General features: G+C 42.8%; 2 protein-coding genes and 1 long non-coding RNA gene across 7 annotated transcripts; 2 read left to right on the forward strand and 1 right to left on the reverse strand.

The window, feature by feature from the left end:
- Window positions 1-1,397: 1,397 nt before the first annotated feature.
- On the forward strand, window positions 1,398-6,148 carry LOC131463905 (uncharacterized). The gene is made up of 3 exons (XR_009241126.1): window positions 1,398-1,628; window positions 5,487-5,624; window positions 6,064-6,148. It is a non-coding gene; the product is annotated as an uncharacterized LOC131463905 (long non-coding RNA).
- Window positions 1,972-9,917, reverse strand: LOC131463903 (glutathione hydrolase 5 proenzyme-like). Of its 2 annotated transcripts, none has more exons than XM_058636031.1 (12): window positions 8,786-9,917; window positions 8,433-8,560; window positions 8,252-8,347; window positions 6,059-6,239; window positions 5,812-5,972; window positions 5,491-5,637; window positions 5,250-5,377; window positions 4,462-4,646; window positions 3,316-3,407; window positions 2,956-3,062; window positions 2,670-2,780; window positions 1,972-2,579 (listed from the first exon to the last, which is right to left on the reverse strand). In XM_058636031.1, exons 1-12 carry the CDS (start codon window positions 8,941-8,943, stop codon window positions 2,433-2,435), a joined length of 1,641 nt encoding a protein of 546 aa, XP_058492014.1. In that variant the 5' UTR covers window positions 8,944-9,917; the 3' UTR covers window positions 1,972-2,432. The 2 variants fall into 2 exon arrangements, with proteins under 2 accessions (XP_058492014.1, XP_058492013.1); XM_058636030.1 differs by having other exon boundaries at window positions 6,059-6,251.
- asphd2 (aspartate beta-hydroxylase domain containing 2) lies at window positions 6,671-21,697 on the forward strand. Of its 4 annotated transcripts, none has more exons than XM_058636035.1 (4): window positions 6,671-6,836; window positions 15,634-16,827; window positions 18,776-18,889; window positions 19,057-21,697. In XM_058636035.1, the coding sequence occupies exons 2-4, from the start codon at window positions 15,966-15,968 to the stop codon at window positions 19,185-19,187; spliced, it is 1,107 nt and encodes a 368-aa protein (XP_058492018.1). In that variant the 5' UTR covers window positions 6,671-6,836; window positions 15,634-15,965; the 3' UTR covers window positions 19,188-21,697. The 4 variants fall into 4 exon arrangements, with proteins under 4 accessions (XP_058492018.1, XP_058492015.1, XP_058492016.1 ...); XM_058636032.1 differs by lacking the exon at window positions 6,671-6,836 and adding an exon at window positions 14,315-14,647; XM_058636033.1 differs by lacking the exon at window positions 6,671-6,836 and adding an exon at window positions 14,315-14,643.
- Window positions 21,698-22,928: the final 1,231 nt, after the last annotated feature.

Here is a 22,928-nt window from a genome sequence, read left to right on the forward strand (position 1 = left end):
ATATAGTAGATTAGAGTATATTATAGTATAGTGGAAAAGAGCAACAGTAGACCAATAGTTGTAGTAGGAGCTTTAACAGGTTGTTGTTTCTTTGTTTTTTTTATTGCACATTTAACATCATCTGACCAAAGTGCTGTACAGACGTCACAAAAAAATACAAACAACTATTGACACTGAAATCAAATGTACGCTAAGATAAATTATAAAAACAAAAAGAAAGAAAATCAAGACAGCTACAGACTTTCCAGGTGTGTGGTTTAAAGTCGAACCATTGGGGAAATTTGTTATAAGATGAACTATGATTATTATTATCATCACACATATGCTGCTGCTGCTGCTGCTGATGATGATGATGGTTGATCTGTGACTGCTGCTGCGGGAGAAACCCTGGAGACACGCAAAGCATCTTGGGAAATGTTGTCTGCAGTCGCAGTAGCAAACAGTGGTCGATGGGCGAGACAAGGAAGAAGCAGGTTTCATGAGTCAAGTCAACCACAGTGACCATAGTGATACCGGATGTAAGGTAATTTTACCTTCAGAGTAAAAGGAAATACCAAAGTCAGTTAAACTGTTGATGATTATGAAATGATTATGTTTTATCGTCTATTAATCAGTCAGTTATCTATCGTTTTGTTGTTGTGTTGGCAGTGAATTGTCAAATAAATGAATAACTAAATAATTTGTGTTATATGTAGGGCAATGTTTCACTTACATACCTAATATGAGAGTGGATCATTTTGGTTTTAGATGACACTCTTTTGTGATAGAGCATGTTTGTTTCTCTTGTCCTTGTGTATTGAATATAACATTGAAATAAGTGAATAATATTATCTGGACCTAGTTTGCGATTGTTATAAATGGCGTGATTGTGTACGACATCATGTGACCTTTGACCTTACCTAAATGATCGATACTGAGCTGAACTAACTAACTAATACACAATGTACAATGCCTGTGAAAATGAATATGAAAGTGACAGCATATGTAATAAAAGACAAATGATTGCAGTCACACATTAGTGACACATTAGTCACACTTAATGTTGTTGACATTTCAGGTTGTTTTGTAGAAAGATACTTCATTAAATGAAAACCAACATGTGGAGTCCGTGTTGTTATGCTATTATGTTACTGGTCCGGCCCACTTCAAATTGGGCATGTGGCCCCTGAACTCTGCTCTAGTGTTTTGGATGTATATTGAATAATGCGGGGCCTCTGTGTCGTAAACAAGGACAGAAAAACACAGGGAAAGCAAGGCTCAAGTTTCCTTCCTCTGCCTTTCAGCGATCGATTTCAACGGCTTCCTTGCCAAGACTTTTATTGAAGTGCACGTCCTGGAAACAATAACGGTGGCTTGACGCTGGGTGGCTTCCTCTGGTGGAGCGAGAGAGTATTCACAACAATATGAACAGCACTCCTCGTGGGCAGTGGTGGACCTACTACCTGGTCCACCAAGGCACCCCTCTGGTTCTTAAGGAGGTGTCCGCGGGCGTGGAGGGTGCTGGGACAGCTGCGCACATTCATCGGACAACAACGTGTTTGGCAACTCCTGCTTTTCTGTGCTGACGCCCGGAGCTCTGATCACTGAGCACTACGGTCCAACAAACGTCAGGCTGCGCTGCCACCTGGGTAAGAACTGTTGAGTGAGCTGGAACTGATACGACCATGTGATATGTGAGGCATGGAATAATGATAATGGCCATAATGATGCCCATATCTGACAAGAGAATAGACAAGAGAGTCACAGAGGCGTGTGGCACAAATTGAGCGGCAAGAAAAAGGGTTTCTTTCCTTTTGCTGCACCTGAGTCTTGATTCCATTTACATGTATCCTCTCTGAGATAGCATGCAGTAGTTATGATATTCCTTTTTAGGATTTAAAATGGCACACACTAATGATGCAAGGTGTTACAAGAGCAGATTATCAAACAGGTCAACACAAGAAGCAGTTTTTAAGTGATGATTTTATTTATTGAGGGAAAAAACTATCCAAACCTACATGGCCCTATGAAAAAAAGTATTTGCCGCCCTCTTATCTCTGCAGATTACCATGATTTTTGGTTGTCTGAGAAAAGGCGTACACATGATGCTCTGCTGGCAATTTTTGGCTCCTGCTGCCAGACATGGTAAAGTGGCATTTGCAAGGTGGCTCCTATAAGTTCAGGGCACAGTGTGACTGTCACACCCCCAAGGTCCAAATACCATGTGACAGGGCAACAGGGCCCGCCCCCAAAAATCACCAGGATCATAAAATCTGACCTTTTCCTTTCACGATTCACTTATTTCCCCCTGATTTTGAGGAAAACACATTATCTTTTATTTATTCTGTGAATCGTGTCTATGCTTCACGGAAGAATGTCCCATTTATTTGCAAGCCTCGTGCCGGGAGACAGTCTCTATAACCTTCAGACCGCCCTGTGACTGACTCTTGGCCTCAGTAACCGGCTGCTTGGCCCAGTTTCCTGGCGTCAGACACCGCGCTGATACAGTCACCGTCCTTCTCCACAGCGTTGACTACACTGATTAACATGCTGGTGGTTTCTCGTTGGTGGCCCAGAGCTTTCAGCGCCTCGATGACCCGCTGTGGAGAAGAGAAGAAAATTCAGGTGGAAGAAAAAGCTGCTGCTACTGTGTTTGTGATTTTATTTTTTATGATATACATTGAATGTACCTCGTCAAAGTTGGGTTCAAATTTCACTGCGTTTGTAGAGTCAACGTAAACAACAGGAGTTGCGATCGCCTCCTGAAGACTCTTTCCAAACCAAAGGTGGTTCATGAGAGTCTAGAGGACAAAGACAATAATAGATTTGTATCTGCCAGATGGGAAAGTGATGATTAAACAATGGATTACGGACACGGCGAAGACCGCCGTGGAGACGGCACTCGCTCTGACAACAGTGCGGGCCTTAAGCCTGCGGCAATTTATCTTAATGGCACTCAGTGTGATTGCCACGTACCGATGTGATTGCAGATGTGATCATAGTATCACCGGACGCACCAATCACCAAGGTCTTTGACGGAGACTTCAGCACTGTGGGAGCCATGGAGGAGGGCGGCTGATCTCCTGCAGATGGAACAAAAACACGTTCACTGACGGAAAACTGCCCTGAATACAATCCGCAGAGTGAGGGGTAATTATTCAGGCCCACTCTGTGACGTCACCTTTGTTCAACTGCTGACATTTGACAGTTGTAAATACGTTTTATTTTAGGATCTGTGGCTGTTGTTATTTTAGGTTCTATAGCGTGTTATAGGTTTGTAGCGATATCATTAAAAGTCCATCGTTAAATGAAAACTGTGTGTGCTGGTGGGATTACCGGGAGTGATGTGATCAACTCTGCCACAGAAGTCGCTCAGATGGTCGTTGAGGATGACTCCAGTGCGAGGAGAGAGGATCCTGGAGCCAAAGCTGTGAGGAGAATACATTTAAGACAGAACAAGTCATGTTTAGAGTCAGAATCTGAGCAGAAGGTATATCCCTATACACTTCAGAATTCATCCGGCTGCTTCTGTCATCAATAAACACAAGTGACCCAGTGCCATTGGAAGCCATGCATGCCCATGCCATCACACTGCCTCCACCATGTTTCACAGAAGATGTGGTGTGCTTTGGATCATGAGCTGTTCCAATTCTTCTCCAAACTTTCTTCTTCCCATCATTCTGGTACAGGTTGATCTTAGTCTCATCTGTCCAAAGAATGCTGTTCCAGAACTGGGCTGGCTTCTTCAGGTGTTTTTTGGCAAAGTCAATTCTGGCCTTTCAATTTTTGAGGCTGATTAATGGTTTGCACCTTGCGGTGAATCCTTTGTATTTACTCTCATGAAGTCTTCTCTTTGTGGTCGACTTAGATACTGATACACCTACTTCCTGGACAGTGTTATTCACTTGAGTGGATGTTTTTCTTCACCATGGAAAGGATTCTGCGATCATCGACCACTGTTGTCGTGGACGTGGACGTCCAGGCCTTTTTGAGTTCCCAAGCTCACCAGTGCACTCTTTTTTTCTCAGAATGTACCAAACTGTTGATTTGGCCACTCCTAACATTCCTGCTATCTCTCTGATGGATTTCTTCTTCTTTTTCAGCCTCAGGATGGTCTGTTTCACCTCCATTGAGAGCTCCTTTGACTGCATGTTGTGTGCAAACGCCACACCTGGAATCAACTCCAGACCTTTTACCTGCTTAATTGATGACAGGTTAACGATGGAATAGCCCATGCAGCCTTGTTTTTTTTTTCTCAGCCTTCTGAGTCAATTGTCCAATTACTTTTGGTCCCTTGAAAAAGAGGCGGCCACGTATTAAAGAGCTGTAATTCCTAAATTCCTATAATTGTATCCTGAATATGTTTTCGTCAACAGCTGAAATAACAACACACGTGTCACTGTCCAAATATTTCTGGGCCTAACTGTTTATACAGGAAATTAGAATAATCTGCTGTTAAATCCTTTGGTTTCCCGTACTGACCTGTGGTTGATGGAGCTGGTGACCGACACAGCAGATCCATCTTCGTGCAGCACAGACACATGTGAGGTGCCCACACTGTCCAGGTGTGGGGTGATGTTGTAGTACTGAGGACCGTGAGTCTCGTTGCTGCTGATCAAGGTCCGTATGCGGTCAGCAAAACTGTCCTTGGTGAATTTCCTCACCGCCTGCAGGAAGAGACACTCAATTATGTGGGTGCTGATGATTTTGCCTCTGAGGACGACGGCGTTGTAGACTGACACTGATATTTATGTACATTCTTGTTCAAAAAGTAACTGAATCAGCAACAACTGGACTCTTGACTTTAAAACTGAGTGGTTCTTTGACTGTGTTTAAGCCCTAAGCCTATTTTGTCGGTCTCTGCTCGAAAATTAAAAAAAATGGAAAACTTTCAGGATGAGTATCTCCTTGGAATGATGCGGCTGTAGTTCTAAACTTCAATCAAATTACAAAGTACAATATGTGAACATCATCATCATCGTCTAATTAACATATAAAAAAGGCACTTATAAGTCCATATACATGCAATTAAGACAATAAACAGTTTATATACCTATCATAAACGTAAACGAGACGTGTATTAGCATCAATTGAACTAATAAGTGGTAATTAGAGTCTTATTATCATTCATTATTTTTTAGTTAGTAGCATCCTATAATGTCTTATAAGTGGCGGTAAACATTCGGAATGCTTATCCCTTATCACTGCATTTATTTAATTATAAGTTAAGATGATGTTGTGTACTATAACAGGAGGATTTGGACTCTCACCTCCTCCTTAGAAAACTGTGGGTAGATTTGTTTCTTCAGTCCATTGGCAAACTTGAAGGCCTCGATATAGCGGTGATAAGTCAGCGTCTTTTGTTCATCTTGCAGAGAAGCCGAGTTCAGGCCATATCCTGTGAACAAAAGCAAATATAGTTTGTCGCGCTCCAAAATGTGTGCCAAATCAACTCCGATCCAAATTTAAAAAGCCAATGAACATTAGTGTTGTTGTGTGTGTGGCAGGAACCTTTCAGGACGTTGACGACGAAGCTGAGGAGGACTCCGCCTGCGGGGGGTGGAGGGATGTACATCTGGTACTCTCCTACAGGAACAGCCCACGCATCCGTCACCGTGACGTTGTACGCCGCCAAATCCTGCAGTGTGAGTGTTCCCCCTGAGCAAAGACATCGAATGCATCTGAGGCTCCACATAATTGAGATTCCTGCTGGATCCAGGTGTCTACAGCCGCAGCGCTTCACAGACACGACTGATCGGAATCATTTGTAATGCCATAAAAGTGCCAGGGAGGGCTGAGAAGTAGCAGGAAAAGACAGCGTGATGATAATACCTGCCTCCTGTATGTCAATGATCAAATCCTCTGCTACTCTGCCGGTGTAGAAGGCGTCCGCCCCGTGATTTGCGATGATCTCTAAGGTGTCAGCTAGTTTCTCAAACCTCACTATATCACCAGTCTCCAGTAGTTTCCCGTCCTTATCTGAAAAGAACTTCCTATGGGACAAAAGCAATGAGAGAAGAAACTGTCACTCAGGGGTGAAAGGTTTCGTGTGTAATGTTTCTGTGCGTGTGTTTCGTACCGCAGTGCTCGGGTCTGGTTTGTGTATCGGATGTTTCGACCTTGGATGTCAGGAATAGGGAACCCCTCTCTGGCCAGTTGGATGGTCGGCTGGAAGAGAGCCGCCCATGGTAACTTCCCATAGAGTCTGTGCGCCTCTTCATAAGCTCGGAGTTCCCCGGGGACTCCGATCCACTGGCTACCTGGATCGTTACCTAGATGGAGGAAAAAGTAGGCAGGTCAGTGATTCTACAATATACAGTGGCATAAGATGGAAAAGTACACATTCACTTCTGGATCAGCAAAGTTTTATTTATTTTGCATAGTTCATTATCATACCTGACCACCTATAGCCTAAGGTAATAAATCATGAGTATAGTAGATTATAGTATAGTAGAGTAGATTATAGCAGAGTAGATTTTTGTATAGTATAGTATAGTGTAACCCTAGAGACTGTGTATTCAAAATGCTGCAGAAATGTCTGTCTGTTTGTTATTAAGTTCTGTAGAAAATATGTTTATTATTAAGAGTGAATGAGTGGAATTGATCTGCCGCTGATTGAAATGAGAGCAGGAAAGTGGTATTTCCGATAGTCCATGAAGTCTACAGAGTTTGGGCTCCGCCCCCTTGTGTTCGCGGCAAGGCAGGTAGGGAGAGGAGAGAGAGAGAGGGAGAAAAAAAGAGGAAAAACCTCCGGTCCTCCATGTTGGAAAACGTGGATGCATTACTTTAGGAAGATATTTGTCAAACGAGCGTTGTTCTGTTGGAGTACTTTTCTGGATTTATTGGGACTCTTCTTGGTGAGTTAATTCGGTTTTGAATGGGAAAATATTAAGCTAAACTCACAATGATGATATGCTAATGGCTACCACAGTTAGCCGGGCTAGCTAACAATTGTATGTGAAGACAATAGTTTATATGTATGATTTAAAGTGTGTGTGTGTGTGTGTGTGTGTGTGTTAGTGAACTGAGCATAGCTGTGTTTACTGTGTAATGAATGCACTTAAAATAAAGGTTTTATTTTCTGTAGTTCCTCCGTGACGCCATGTGACTTTGTTTATTATTTTCAGTGTTTTGGGCGCATTGTATTTTGTATATAATGTCATCTGTGTTCATTTATTAAATATATGTGATTTACCAGGTTGAAAGTGACAGGTTGTGCTGCACTTGTGGTAATCCAAATATTTATATATATGTTCAACCAAACCTTTTGAGTATGTGTCATTAGTCATCCACCTTGCTCTAGTAGTCAAACCTTGGTAATTGGCCTAGCATTAAATTAAAGATTAAAACCTGTATTCCAATGAGACGGGTGTTACAATAGTGAAGTATAGCATAGTATAGTATAGTAGAGAAGAGTAGATTATAGTATAGTATAGTAGAAAAGAGTAGATTATAGTATAGTATAGCATAGTAGATTTTTTATATTATAGTATAGTATAGTAGATTATAGTACATTATAGTATAGTATAGGAGATTAGAGTAGATTATAGTATAGTAGTATAGATTAGATTAGAGTATAGTATAATAAATTAGTATAGTATAGTAGATTAGAGTATAGTAGTGTAGAGTCGATTAGAGTATAGTAGATTGGATTAGAGTAGATTATAGTACAGTATAGTATATCATAGTAGAGTAGAGTATAGTACAGTAGAGTAGATTAGAGTATAGTAGAGTAGATTAGAGTGTAGTAGAGTAGATGACTGTGTTATTGTAGATGAGAACATTGAATCATAGCGTTAGAGCCTGTGTTCTTCCTCAGCAGTAATTCTTGTACCTCATGCTGTTTGCTTATTACACTAAAGAAAGACCATTCCTGATTGAATGACGTGTTATTACCTTTCTCACCAATTTTTCCTCAACACATGCAGGTTAGTTTAGGTTTGATATTCATAATAATAATAATAACAATAATATTATATAATAATATATAATGGTGGTGTATTATGCTTTAACTGTTGCTGTTCATTTTGGACGTAGGAAAGCAAGTTAAAGTACTATAGGTACATACATCGAAACAAAATTATTTCCAATACCAAGAGTTTTAAGAGATTTTAAGAGTTTTGTGTGTGGTCTCGCTCAGGGCCAAAGACAGAAAACAACCAGGAGAGGACTGTTAGACATCAGTCCCTCGTGAGTTAAACACAGATCTCCTTATGTCAACTGTGCTGTCTCTCCATGGAAGAATGAGGAAAACACTATGTTTCATCAGTACCGAGCAGCATCTGGAAGGTCTCGGGACAGGACCTGAGCAGGTCAGGTTTAAACTTCAGCGGCGCCTTCTCTCTGCCATTGATGATTTTCACGTTACCTTTGAAAAGAGGAGATCGTACCAGTTACCTCAAAACGACATGACGCTCTGTGCTTCATTAGAGGGGCGAGTGCACGTGTGTTACCAGATCTGTCCATCACTGTGAATATGGACCCCCCTCCTAAGCCCATACTCTGTGGGTTCACGATGCTGGTGCACAGCAGTGCAGCAATGGCGCCATCTACTGCTGAGCCTCCTTGTTGAAGGATGTTCCTAGAATATTCCACACTTGATCACTTTCCGCACTGGCCGGTGTTATTGTAGAGCACATTGCTAAACAATTTAAAAGTCGATTTTTAAAAGTTGAAATAAGTAAATGATGTGTTTTTCTTTAAAGCTGCAATCTAACGACGATACAAACCTAAAGGTTGAGTAGGTTGAGTAAATTGAGTAGACCAAATGGAGTTCTCTGTAAAATTAGGAGTCCGTTTCACTCACCGTCCAATCTCTGAACATCTCTGAGAGTCCGCAGCCACAGCAGCATGTGAGAAGGTCCCGGCAGGACACTCGCGCCTCATAAATAAATAAAAACACACAACTGTCACGACCACGCCGAGCAGCACCGCGCAACAAATGTACACCCGAGCCTTTGCCATCGCCAGTGGTTGATTGTAGCAGGTTCCTCCGCGCGGATCATGAACGCTGTGCCTCACCCTCACATTTCACCTCTTCTGTAAACTCCAAACTTCACTGACTGCAGATCAGTTGCCTCATCAGAGGGGGCGGGTCCTCCCTCCCTCCAGCCTGGGGCTCTTCGGGACAAGTGGTCACTTAGATCATTACAAGCATAGTAGATGCCACATGTGTGCGTATCAGTGTATTGTTATGTCAAAATTATTACTTCTTTGTTTAATTCTTTGTCTTCATTTTAACCTTGTATACGTGTCATAACTATAGCATGCTGCAGCTGACTGCTCAACCACATCACATGAATAGGTGTTTCCTGTGATGAAAGATGTATCGAGCTATTCACCACACGCTTCTGCAAACACAGAACTCCGCTCATGCAGAGGCTGCATCCTGTTTTCCTCTGTACGTATGGTGAAGACTGTTTACAAGGACTTGACTTATGGGTGAAAGGACTAGGTTTCCCTTCGAGAGGAAGTTTAAGTAAAACTGAATTACAAACGCTAAAGACAAAATAGAAAAATATTCTGTCCGGAAAGAGTGTTAAAACTAAGGCTTTAGAACAATGTACAATTCATGAGAGATGTTTTTCTATTTTGGAGAAAGAAAGTGAAAATCGTGAGAGACAAGCGCATGAAAGTGCAGAAAAGAAAGACAAGGAGAAAACGACTGAATTACTAAAACCATTCTCTCATACCAATCCTTTCTCTTCTTGTCCCCTCCCCCCACCTCCACCTGCACAACCTGAGAAATCATCTACCTCTGCACCAACTCCCAGCCTTTATCCCTATCTGGCTGGACCGGTGGTCTCTCGGAAGGACATGGATAATGACTGGGTCTGATTCGCCGCCGCGACCAACTCGCTCATGACCCGCACCGAAATGAACCGTCCACGTCATCAACGACAACAACACCACGCATGGCTCGAGGGAATGGTCCTCACATTAACACACACACACACGACTCGTATTCTTTCTTAAAACATGATGCTTACAAAAAAATTTCCCCTCACTATCTTAAAAATTGATGGTACTCCCATCAGTTTTTTGGTTGACACACCGTGCGACTCATTCTGTTGTACGAGCGCGTGAAAAATGCTCATTGACCCCGAGTGGAAAGTTCATTGCTTCCCTCTGTGCCAGTGGAGGCCGAGTTTTAGAATCGCTGTCACAACCTGTTGTTTGTTCTTGGTCAGACCCGGATGAGACATTCCAACATTGCTTTGTAATCTCTGATTTATGCCCATTTAACCTCTTGGGACGTAATTTGTTATTGAAGCTCGGAGCAATTTTGACCTGTACGTCAACAGGTTATGTCTCATTCTGACCAATTTTTGTCTGTTTTCCTCCCTACTGACACCCTCTATGTGTATAACTGGAGTGTTCCATCCAATAATGCTAAGTGTCTCCTGCAACAACTTAAGCCACTCATCTCACCATTTTTGCCGCTGCAAGCTCCCACCCGTGCACACTGCACATCGCAGGTAACACACATGCACGACGGAGAATACGAAGAAAGCTTCTTCTCGGCGCCAAACAATATGTTGACCACAGATTTCCTGTTCTTCTCTGATCGCTTTGCAGCGGCAAGCATTGCATTGACTAACGGCTGTTTTTGGTGGCCAACTCACATCCACACATGTCTCTTGCCAAAGCGGCTGTTACAACGTGGCAGGATGTGGGCTTCTGGGTGCATCAGTGTATTACAACACTCTTTTTTCTGCTTCTCTTCTCTCCTACCGACTTACTTGTAACACCACTTTTGAGTCTATTCGCTCTCTGTTTCTGGTCAACACATGCACAGGTCACCGCCTACTGCAAAACCTCTGACCTCTCTTCTTTTGTTTCCTCCTTGGATGTGAAGGCTTGGAAAACAGCTAACTGTTCCCTAAAAAAACGGCATTTGGTTTGGTCCTGATGACAAACCGTGTCTTCCGCGTTTGCGGCTAATTTCTGTCAAAGAGCCTCATTTGTGCACAAAGCAATCCAGGTAAGAAAAAATCGCTCACAAACCCTGGTGCACATCCACCACCAATATATCCATTCAAACACCTCATGATGGATTTCATCGAACTAACACCATGTGAAGGTAAGAAACGTTGTTTGGTAATCGTCGACATGTTCTCAAAATGGATTGAAGTCTTCCCTATGAAACGTCAATCACACCAGACCGTAGCAAAGGCCTTGCTCACTGACATTATTCCCCGTTGGGGAATTCCAGAAAGATTGTCCTCAAAAAAATGGCTCCCACTTTGCAAACAAAGCCATAACTGAGCTAGGACTGAGACTGGACATGGACATCAGAAAGCATTGTAGTTACCACCCCCAGTCAGGAGGAGCTGTAGAAAGAGAGAATGGCACATTGAAATACAAACTGACAAAATGCATGAAAGAAGCTGGTCTGACATGGATTAAGTGCCTCCCACTGTTGGTAATGCAAATGCGGTTCAGAATAAGACCAATTCACAACCTCTCACCATTTGAGATTTTGTTTGGACGTCCTCCCAACACCGGCCTAAATCCACAGACACTGAGCGAAACCTGTCCAAATCTCTTTCTCAAACTACCACTGTCTGCTACATCTACCCTACACGATCTACCACCCGGTGATTTCGTCATTGTCCATAACCCAAGGCGAAAACGCTGGTCAGACAAGAGGTGGTTGGGCCTGTTCCAAGTACAGTGGACCACCTACCCTGCTGTGAAAGTGGCTGAACGAGCAACGTGGATCCACGCCACCCAATAAAGACAAGACTTTGAACATCTGTTTGAATACTTTATTCCGACAACCTTTGCTGAAATTTCCACCACAGTATAAACGTTTGTTTGTTTGTTTGTGTGTTTGAATGGCTGTGGAACTGGGATTTAGCTGTATAGATAAGCCTATGATAAACTATGGCCTTTTCTAATGTAATAAGTATGGAGTATATTAGAGTAGATTATAGGATAGTATAGTAGTTTATATAGAGTAGATTATAGTATAGTATAGTAGATTATAGTATAGGATATTAGAGTAGATCATAGTATAGTAGATTAGATCAGAGTATAGTAATTATAGTATAGTAGATTAGATCAGAGTATAGCAATTATAGTATAGTAGAATAGAGCAACAGTAGGCTAATAGTTGTAGTAGAAGCTTTAACAGGTTGTTGTTTCTTTGTTTTTTTTATTGCACATTTAACATCATCTGACCAAAGTGCTGTACAGACGTCACAAAAAAATACAAACAACTATTGACACTGAAATCAAATGTACGCTCAGATAAATTATAAAAACGTTAAAATGATAAAAAAACAAAGAAAACCAAGACACCCACAGACTTTCCAGGTGGTTTAAAGTCGAACCATTGGGGAAAAGTTTGTTAACCATGTTTCAATGGTTTGTTATAAGATGAACTATGATTATTATTATCATCACACATATGCAGCTGCTGCTGCTGCTGCTGCTGATGGTTGATCTGTAACTGCTGCTGCGGGAGAAACCCTGGAGACACGCAAAGCATCTCGGGAAATGTTGTCTGCAGTCGTAGTAGCAAACAGTGGTCGATGGGCGAGACAAGGAAGAAGCAGGTTTCATGAGTCAAGTCAACCACAGTGACCATAGTGATACCGGATGTAAGGTCATTTTACCTTCAGAGTAAAAGAAAATACCAAAGTCAGTAAAACTGTTAAGATTATGTTTTATCGTCTATTAATCAGTCAGTTATCTATTGTTTTGTTGTTGTGTTGGCAGTGAATTGTCAAATAAATGAATAACTAAATAATTTGTGTTATATGTAGGGCAATGTTTCACTTACATACCTAATATGAGAGTGGATCATTTTGGTTTTAGATGACACTCTTTTGTAATAGAGCATGTTTGTTTCTCTTGTCCTTGTGTATTGAATATAGCATTGAAATAAGTGAATAATATTATCTGGACCTAGTTTGCGATTGTTATAAATGGCGTGATTGTGTACGACATCATGTGACCTTTGACCTTACCTAAATGATCGATACTGAGCTGAACTAACTAATATACAACCTATAAAATTGAAATGATTTGTCTTTTCCAGCATTAAAAGAAGCCTTTTCTGTGTACTTTAGGCAACAGTCTTGCACTGCTAAGCTTCTACAGCAGCCTGAGGCTTTTAAACATGTTTCTACTGGATAGTATTATGGGAACTGCATAGGATTCAGTGTGTTTGAGGCACAACACAACTTCATCAATTCAATCAAATGAGATCTGATAAGATTGTATTGATCCCTCGCAGCAGCACAAAGGAAAGCAGCATAATGTAATGAAAGGGAAATAGAAATAGAAACAAGACCAGGAACAAAGTGGAAGTAAAAGACAGGATGAATAAACGATGACGGGAATACTATATACGGCAACAATGTACAATGCCTGTAAAAATGAATATGAAAGTGACAGCATATGTAATAAAAGACAAATGATTGCAGTCACACATTAGCGCTCACTTATAAGTTTTTGATTAATAACAGAATAGCTTAATGTAATGAGTAATGATCAGGCCAGTGTTCTGCAGAGAGGGACGTTTGAGCCAAAGACAAAAAGAGACAATGGTCCTTTTTAAAGTGGCATCAGGCGACTTTTGTGTCTCTGGTTTTTCCTGTGAAGATGAAGCAGATTCTATCCTCTACGGCCATGGTTCTCAAACTGTGGTACGTGTACCAACAGTGGAGCGCGAGGTACTTGGTGGAAAATCAGAAATACTGTTCTAGTATGAAACAAATAACAAAAAAATACTACGTAGCTGACTTTGCTTGGTTGATTTACCCCATAATGGTGTCACTGAGATCAGGTGGTGCTTGGTTAAAAACAGGGGTGTCAAACATACAGCCCACAGGCCAGAACCGGCCCGCCAGAGGGTCCAACCTGGCCCACGGGATAAATTGGTCTAATCATAATGTTTGAATACCTACATTTTTCAGTTCCAGATACAAGTGTTTTGTGCATTTGCAGATCCACTGCGATCTGTGAGTTGTAAATGGTGAACTTAGGCTTAATGTTGTTGACATTTCAGGTTGTTCATAATATGTTTTGTAGAAAGATACTTCATTAAATGAAAAGCAACATGTGGAGTCCGTGTTGTTATGCTGTTATGTTACTGGTCCGGCCCACTTGGGATCAAATTGTGCATGTGGCCCCTGAACTAAAATGGTTTAAAACGTTTGAGAACCACTGCTCTAGTGTTTTGGATATGGAATAATGCAGGGCCTCTGTGTCAGAAAAACACAGGGAAAGCAAGGCTCAAGTTTCCTTCCTCTGCCTCTCAGAGATTGATTTCAACGGCTTCCTTGCCAAGACTTTTATTTTGAAGTGCACGTCCTGGAAACAATAACGGTGGCTTGACGCTGGGTGGCTTCTTCTGGTGGAGCGAGAGAGTATTCACAACAATATGATCCGAAGGCTTCCCGACACAGCCGCCCGCCTGTGACAGACAGACAGACAGACAGACAATCAAACCGTCGGTAGGACAGCTTTTGTTTTCATGTTTTCCACTGAGTGATGCGTGTCGCTTCAAGTCCACGCGTGTGTAGTCCGTTTTCCTGTCATGTTGGCGTGTGATCTCCGTCTGCTTTGTGCACTGCAGTGGTGCGCAGCTCCGCCTGGACAAACACCTGTGCGCCTCCTCTGCTCTCCACTGGCCGCACTCGTGAATGTTGAGTAGGTATGGACACAAAACATGCACGAGTCAATTGACGCAAAAAAAAAAAAAACGCCCGCGAAGCTCATGTGTCTCGCGCTGCTTGTTTACTGTTGGTGATTGAGTGTTACAGCTCACCGGGATCAGTTGTGGCACATTAAATGGAAACAATGTAGTGTGTGTGTGTGTGTGATGGTGGGAGCGATTGGTGGGAGTGAGTGAGTGAGTGCACGGAGGCGTCTTGACGCTGTCAGACAGGATGGAGGGGAGGTTCTATTAGCGCTGGATTGCCCGACCATTTTTGGTGAGAGCGCATGGCGGAGCTCGGATCACAGCTGACGCATTGCACTCCCTGCGCTTCGGCTGTTGTGTGCCTCGTTATCCTTATATAAACACACACACACATGTAATCTAGTCCCTGTTGTTGTTGTTTTTTATTAGTCGGCAGACGTGCTGTTACACAGACCACGCAGCTCCCCCCCTCCCCCTCCCATCCAACACCCACCCAACACCCACCCACTCAGGGATCCATTAATGCAGCCCCCACTGTGATACCTATGGATTCCAATTATGAATGTGGGAGGCTATCAGGACTGTTTACGTCCACACAATTCACTGTGTGTGTGCGCGTGCAGTCCGTGCGCGAGAACATTAAAGGAATAGATGTGGGTTAAATGCAGCACTGTGCCCATGACTCATGGTTTTACAGAGTGCAGTACAGGGGTGTGTGTGTGTGTGTGTGTGTGTGTGCAAAGCTGTAATCCAAGTAGTCTCCCAAGTGTGTGTGTGTGTGGGTGGGTGCAGTCATTTTGAAGCCCTCAGTGAGTGGGTGAGTTTCAGCTGGTTGTTTTTAACTCTGTGTGTTAGTTTGCTGTCGAGATGTGTTTCAGAGACAAAAAAAAGTTTAAAGACACACATGAACACGAACACACATCTCCTGCTGCTCCTCCTCCTCCTCCTCCTCCTCCTCCTCTCATCCCTCTGTCTCCTCTTCTGTCTTTGTTTTTCAGGGAACAGATCATCCGGAGATGCGGTGTCTGTCTGCGTTTGTCTGAGAGCACGAGAAGAGCGAGCCGCGCAAATACCGCACAGCCAGACATCATGCAAGGAGAACGCTCCCCTCACTGCAGAGCGGTGGTGAAATGTTCGGCCTGAAGAGCGAGCGTGTCACATCACATCAGCAGACTGTCTACCATGGGGATAAGAGCAGCTTGACATTAGACTCACTAACACTCTGCGTGTGATTTCGGGGGGGGAGGCCTTTCAGTCGTGATCGAGAAAATCAAGAGAAGACGCGTTAACTCATCCATCGTCAGATTCACTGATCCAGAAACGAGCCGAGATGGAGTGGTCGCTGGAGAACGTGAGGGAGATGGTGGCCGGAGGGATGCAGTCAGTCAGGGAGTGTGAGATCTGCGCGTTTGCCATCGCCATGTGTGTGCTGCTGCTGTTTATGTGGTATTGTTACAGGGTGGGCCGGGAGCACGGGTCCAGCCCCTTGCGTGGCAGGTATCTGGCGGGGCCCGGTCGGATCGGAGGGGTGGTGGGAGGCTTCATGAGTTCAGACTGTCGTGGCAGAGGGAAAGGGAAACACGGATCAGCGGACGAGCAGAACGGCTTTGCTTTCTGTCAGTCCTCAGAGTGCTTCCGCTGTACCAGCGCTGGAGAAAGTCTGAACCAGAGGCTCTATCACAGTCTACAGGAATACGCCAAGCGCTACACCTGGTCAGGTATGGGCAGGGTGCATAAAGGAGTCCGTGATCAAGGCCGATACCTTAACAGCCGACCGACCATCCAGCGGCCAGAGGTCTTCTTTCTGCCAGACCTACCCTCAGCCCCTTTTTTCTCCAGGGAGATACAGAGGCATGATGTGGAGCTGCTGGAGCAGAGCTTCCCCGCTCTTCTGGCCGAGTTTGAGAGCATCTACCACCAACCTCCAGCCCGCAGCGGGTCCTCTCTCCCGCCTGGGTGGAAGGTCAACAGCACTCCTCGTGGGCAGTGGTGGACCTACTACCTGGTCAACCAAGGCACCCCTCTGGTTCTTAATGTCAGGAGGTGTCCGCGGGCGTGGAGGGTGCTGGGACAGCTGCGCACGTTCATCGCCAACAACGTGTTTGGCAACGCCTGCTTTTCTGTGCTGACGCCCGGAGCTCTGATCACTGAGCACTACGGTCCAACAAACGTCAGGCTGCGCTGCCACCTGGGTAAGAACTGTTAAGTGAGCTGGAACTGATACGACCATGTGATATGTGAGGCATGGAATAATGATAATGGCCATAATGATGCCCATATCTGACAAGAGAAGTGAGTCATGAATTCTCCTGAGTCACAGAGGCGTGTGGCACAAATTGAGCGGCAAGAAAAAGGGTTTATTTCCTTTTGCTGCACCTGAGCCTTGATTCCATTTACATGTATCCTCTCTGAGATAGCATGCAGTAGTTATGATGTTCTTTTTTAGGATTTAAAATGGCACACAGTAATGATGCAAGGTGTTACAAGAGCAGATTATCAAACAAGTCAACACAAAAAGCAGTTTTTAAGTGATGATTTTATTTATTGATGGAAAAAAACTATCCAAACCTACATGGCAGCTATGTGAAAAAGTATTTGACCCCCTTGTAAAATCATGACGTAACTGTGGTTAATCACATTTTTGTGGAAAATGTCACTTGCCACATCCAGGCCTGATTACTGCCAGACCTATTGAATCAAGAGGTGACTTAAATAGAAGCTGTCGGACAAAGTGAAGTTGGCCAAATGATCCCAAAAAAGGAAGACATCATGCAGCGATCTAAAGAAATGAGATCAAATGAGAAAAACAAATACTTTTCTGAAGCTTTGGAACTCCAGTGAACCATGGTGAGGACCATTATTCACAAATGGAGAAAACATGTAACAGTGGGGAACCTATCCAGGAGTGGCCGGCCTGCAGGAATTACCCCCAAGAGCGCAGTGACGACTCATTCAAGAGGTCACAAAAGAACCCAGAACAACATCTAAAGACTGCAGACCTCACTTACCTCAGTGAATGTCAGTGTTCATGACTCAGCCATAAGAAAGAGACTGGGCAAAAATGGCATGCATGGCAGAGCTGACCAAAAAGAACATAAAGGCTCGTCTCACATTTGCCAAAAAACATCTTGATGATCCCTGAAGACTTTTTGGAAGGCGTAAAAGTAACACAGCATTTCATAAAAAGAACATCATGTCAACAGTCAAACGTGGTGGTAGGGTGATGGTCTGGGGCTCTGCTTCAGGACCTGGACGACTTGCCGTGATTGATGGAACCATGAATTCTGCTCTCTACCAAACAATCCTGAAGGAGAATGTGCGACCATCAGTTTGTGACCTTAAGCTGAAGCGCACTTGGGTTCTGTAGCAGGACAATGATCCAAAACACACCAGCAAGTCCAGCTCTGACTGGCTTTAAAAACACAAAATGAAGGTTTTTTTTGGAGTGGCCTAGTCAGAGTCCAGACTTTAATCCAATTGGGATGCCTTAAAAAGGCGGGTAAAACAATTCTGCAAAGACAAGTGGGCCAAAATTCCTCCACAGTGATGTGAAAGACTCATTGCCAGTTATCACAAACACTTAATTGCAGTTGTTGCTGCTAATGGTGACACAACCAGTTGTGTAGGGGTGTAGGGGGCAATTACTTTTTCACATAGGGCCATGTAGGTTTGGATAGTTTATTTTAAAATCATCACTCAAAATCTGCATTCTGTGTTTACTTGGGTTATCTTTGTCTAATATTTAAATTAGTCTGGTTATCTGAAATTTTCAAGTGTGACAAACTTACTTTTTTACGGCACTGTATGTATGCCAAAGCCTTAGAATAAGCTCTTTGTATGTACAGAAGGCAAGGGTCTTACTTTATGGATGGCTATGTTTCTACGGTAGCCTCAAAGGACAAACCAGACAGTTTAATAAAGAAGAACAACATCCTTCTCTGGTATATAAAGGCCACCATAGTCCCCTGACGTGCTTGGGAAAGGGGAGGGGTGAGCGGAGAAGTCGTCATTCTTACATATTGGTCCTTTATTGAGCGATATGTCACATGAGAGCTAGGTTAACAAAACTTAATATTTGTCCGTGTGTGTTCCATCATTTACTGATTGTTGTTTGTTTTGGGTTTTTTTTGTCTCTAACAGGTCTTAGAGTGCCCCCTGCCTGTGAGCTTGTAGTTGGCGGAGAGCCACAGTGCTGGTCTGAGGGCAGCTGTCTGCTTTTTGACGACTCCTTCCTCCACAGGGCCTTTCACGAGGGTAAGCTCGGATTACAACGGGTCTCCTATTGCTGCCCCCTTTTATTTATTCCTTGAAAAGGGGAATACATAAAAGCGTATAATCCAATGTCCCTTAGGAAAATGGAGAGTATTTAATAAAAGCCTGACGTTCCTGATGTATCTCCTGCTGTTTCTGTGTGTGTGTAGGCAGCGCAGACGATGGCCCCAGAGTGGTTTTCATGGTGGACCTCTGGCACCCCAACGTGGCCGCTGCTGAGAGACAAGCCTTAGACTACATTTTTACTCCAGGCCGTTTAGAGGACAAGGATGGGAAATAGGTGTGAGTGAGAGTCAGATGGTCTTTAGGGAAAGTGTTTCCAGGATTGGGGAGCAGCTCTTTTTTTTTTCTTCCACCAGACCAGCTCTCACATTCACTGTGTACATACTCTCTTTTACTCACACATCTGTCATTACCTTTCTTAGACAATGACTAAACATTGGGCCTCTTTTATTAGTCATGTAGCCATTTTATTAGTGTGTATTAACACCAACGGCAGTGACTTTAAGGTGTGGTTTGTGACAACAAATCATTTAAAATGCCTGTCTGTTTTTGTTTATCCATATTTCCCTTTAACTTTAGGCCAATTCAGGAGGGGATTAAGTTTTGTTCTGGATGCTGCTTGAAACTGCGGACATGATAAATGACCCCTCGCCTGCCACTAAACGGTGTGTCACACTCTTGCTCTTATGCCTCGCAGCATAAATAGCTCCATAGGGTAATCCATTCTAGCCTTTATGTTCCCAAACCTCCTCTGTGCCATCAGGAAAGACACAACAGCACAAGTATCTCCTTTTACTGTGTAACAAACAGTCATAATTATTCTTCAACACAACCAGTCCCACTTCAAATTGTCAGTGGGTGTGCACTTTTTTATTTCAGCACTTTCAAATGTGCAAAAACCTTTTGACTGTTAAAGGAATACTTCACCGATTAGCATTTAGCTTTGTATTACTAGAATAGAGGTAGTATTTTTTTAAATAAATTGTGCTTCCCAACCTCAGTTTCCCCTGAGTGGAGAAATATCTTCATTCTTTCTTTGCTACGTGCCCACCAGTGACACTTGGTCCTGTTAGCGTAACTGTTAGCAAAGATGGCGGACACTGTTTACATTCTGGGAATGAGGTCCCACCCCCTACGAGTGGGTCTAAAAAGTGCGGTCTGCACTGTGTTGGGTTTAATTCATAGACTTTATATGAAAATGATCCTTTTTGAGTGTAGAAAGTAGTCTGGAAGTAGCAGTTAACCCACCAGGGTGTGAACTCAAGTTTGAATGGGAAAATTAGCTTCTTTTTCTTCTCACTTGAGTTATAACATCTGAACATTGCCCTGAGGCGTTAAAGGAATAATTCAAAAATTGTGCTTCACAACCTCAGTTTCCCCTGAGTTGAGAAACATCGTCCTTCATTTCTTTGCTACGTGCCCACCAGTGACACTTGGCCCTGTTAGCGTAACTGTTAGCAAAGATGGCGGACACTGAAGACATTTCACAACTCAGGGGAAACTGAGGTTGGGAAGCACAATTTTTCAAAAATACTACCCCTATTCTTGTAATACAAAGCTGAATGCAAATGTTTCTATTTTTTCTCCAGCGATTTCAACCTCTGTTATAGTTAGTGTTAAAAAAATCACTGCAAGAGTAACACTGAAGCTAAGGAAGCACTGCTGGAATGAACACTGTTTGGGTTTATGTAACGGACACATTCAACTAAACCCACAAACACAAACATTCAGAAAGGTTAAATCAGCCAATGTGGAACATGAATGTATTTGATACTTGGTTAGTTTTTATGACGTTGTGCTCAAACTGGCGTCTGTTTATAGATAAATGACACAAACGCGTGACGGACTGTGAAGTGACCGTGTGACCTGTAGGCTCAGTGTCATCGAGGACAACAGACTTGTCCGCGAGTGGTGTGATAACTGAGGTCCAATGTCGGTGTCATGATGTGAATGTTTACAGCTAATCTCTCTCTGTCATGACGTGTGCTGGTGTGGTAGTTAACTGTGCTCCCCTCTGAGAATCAGTCCTGCTTTTACATGACATGGTTAGAGAAGCACATTTTTAGGTCAAACTGTGAGTGGGCCTGTGCTGTGTCTCTGGAGATAAAAGTGTTTTTGGTAAATTCACTAAACTCTTGTAATTTGGTTGTATTTGATATTAGGTATTTGATATTTCTGTAAATAAGGTTGAGGTTAAAAAAAAGCAAACAAACCCAGAATTGTCTGAGATGTTTTGAAATGATTGTCTTCGATACTATAACTATTGTGTTGTCTTGATTTACAGCGGAGAGAAATGACTGCGTTTCACTCTCCGTTTCTTGAAAAGCCAACCATTGGAGGAATTTGATAGATTAAATTTGTTGATTCTGTATGTTTATGAAGTATTATCTCTGTTCTGTGATGTTTTTTATCCATCGTTAAAGCCACAACTCTTAACTCTTCAGCGGCACTACATGGCTATATCTGCACAGTCTAAAAGACAGCAGACGTGAATCTTTAGCGGCTCGATTCCACATAATCACCTGTTCAATTCCAATGTTTACAAAAGTACGGACATTTACAAGTTGTTTACGACACTTTGACAAAAAACTGACACTCACATTGAGCTGTCCACAACTCATTTAGACGACGAATTCTGTCATTCCAAAGCATTTGCTGTAACACTGTATAATGGGGGCAACCATTTTGTTTACATTTGGATTAAAGACTTGTCCTTTAACACATTCTTGTGCGGATTTTGAACAGCATTTCTGTACATTTAATAAATGGTTGAGTATCTTATTTGAACAGCTGTTGTTGGACGTGTCACTTTTACCCAGGTATCACAGATATGAGAGCAGAAATGTAATACTTGAGTGTATTTCGATATTGATGATACACTTTACTATATAGAGCAAGAGGGCAAGATTTCCATCACCAAACTAGTGTAGTCACAGTCTAGTTGGAGCTTTGGCCCAGAGAAGACGTCTTCAGGTGGTTCCCCAAACCCTCACTAAGTGTTTTCGACCCTACTCTGGTGGGTCGAAACACCTCCAGTCCCTCCAGATGAGTTGAATAAGCTCCTCCTCTCTTGGCCTTTTACTCTCATCCTGGTCAGCAGATTACGTGCAGTTTGTGCAGTCATCAACCAGCTGTTTGTGTTCACTGGCTTTCCTTTCTGCTGCCTCTGCTGTCAGTTCCACTAAACTAAACACATCTGAGCTTTCTTCTCTGGTTAACTCTAACCTCCCATCTTTTCCCTGACTAAAGTAGTGAGGGCTTGGTTATGCTCTTGGTAAGAGCCTTTCCAGCATCCAAAGCACTTTATCACAGCACAATCTTTACCTGCCTTGGGTCAAGGCACCTCTGTTTTAAGGTGTACTTACCACTGTACTCTTTATGAGTTATTAGTATATTGTATTTTGGCCACTATGCACTGACAAATTATGACACACACACTCATAATTTAGTTCACTCCACCAGGTGTCTCTCTTATCTAAGTTACAATGGTTAATACTGAACTACAGAAGGGGAAAGGCCTTTTCTTACATTGCTCCCTATTCATGGAATAATTTGCAGGCCTCGGCACAGCTTGATCATATAATGTCCTTGCAACATTTCCGATCTGGAAACTGATCTTGGATCTGTTCCTTTTTAACGTCAAAGAGATGTTGTGTGTGACGGCTCGACTGTAGGATAACAGTTGTTTTAAAAATTGTAGTAAAATTGTAATTGAGTAGGTTCTTCCAGACAAAATGAATAATTGCATAGTATAATATAGTGTCAGTAATAATAACAGCAGCTTTCACAGAAATACATTGGTGATAATAATTGTGCTGATATCAAGTTTATTATCTGCATCTGGATCCTGCAGCCCTGCAGTCACAGGTACCTGTTGAAGTTAACAGAGTTTGATCAGTAGTAGTAACCTCACCTGTGGAGAAAACAGAGACAAGTCAACACCTTTAGCCTCATGACTTTAATGTGCATTAGTGTTTAAAGCTATAGTCTGTAATTTTGGGTGTATTCCCGACATGAT

The sequence above is a fragment of the Solea solea genome, chromosome 8, assembly GCF_958295425.1.
Source record: "Solea solea chromosome 8, fSolSol10.1, whole genome shotgun sequence".
Taxonomy (NCBI): domain Eukaryota; kingdom Metazoa; phylum Chordata; class Actinopteri; order Pleuronectiformes; family Soleidae; genus Solea; species Solea solea.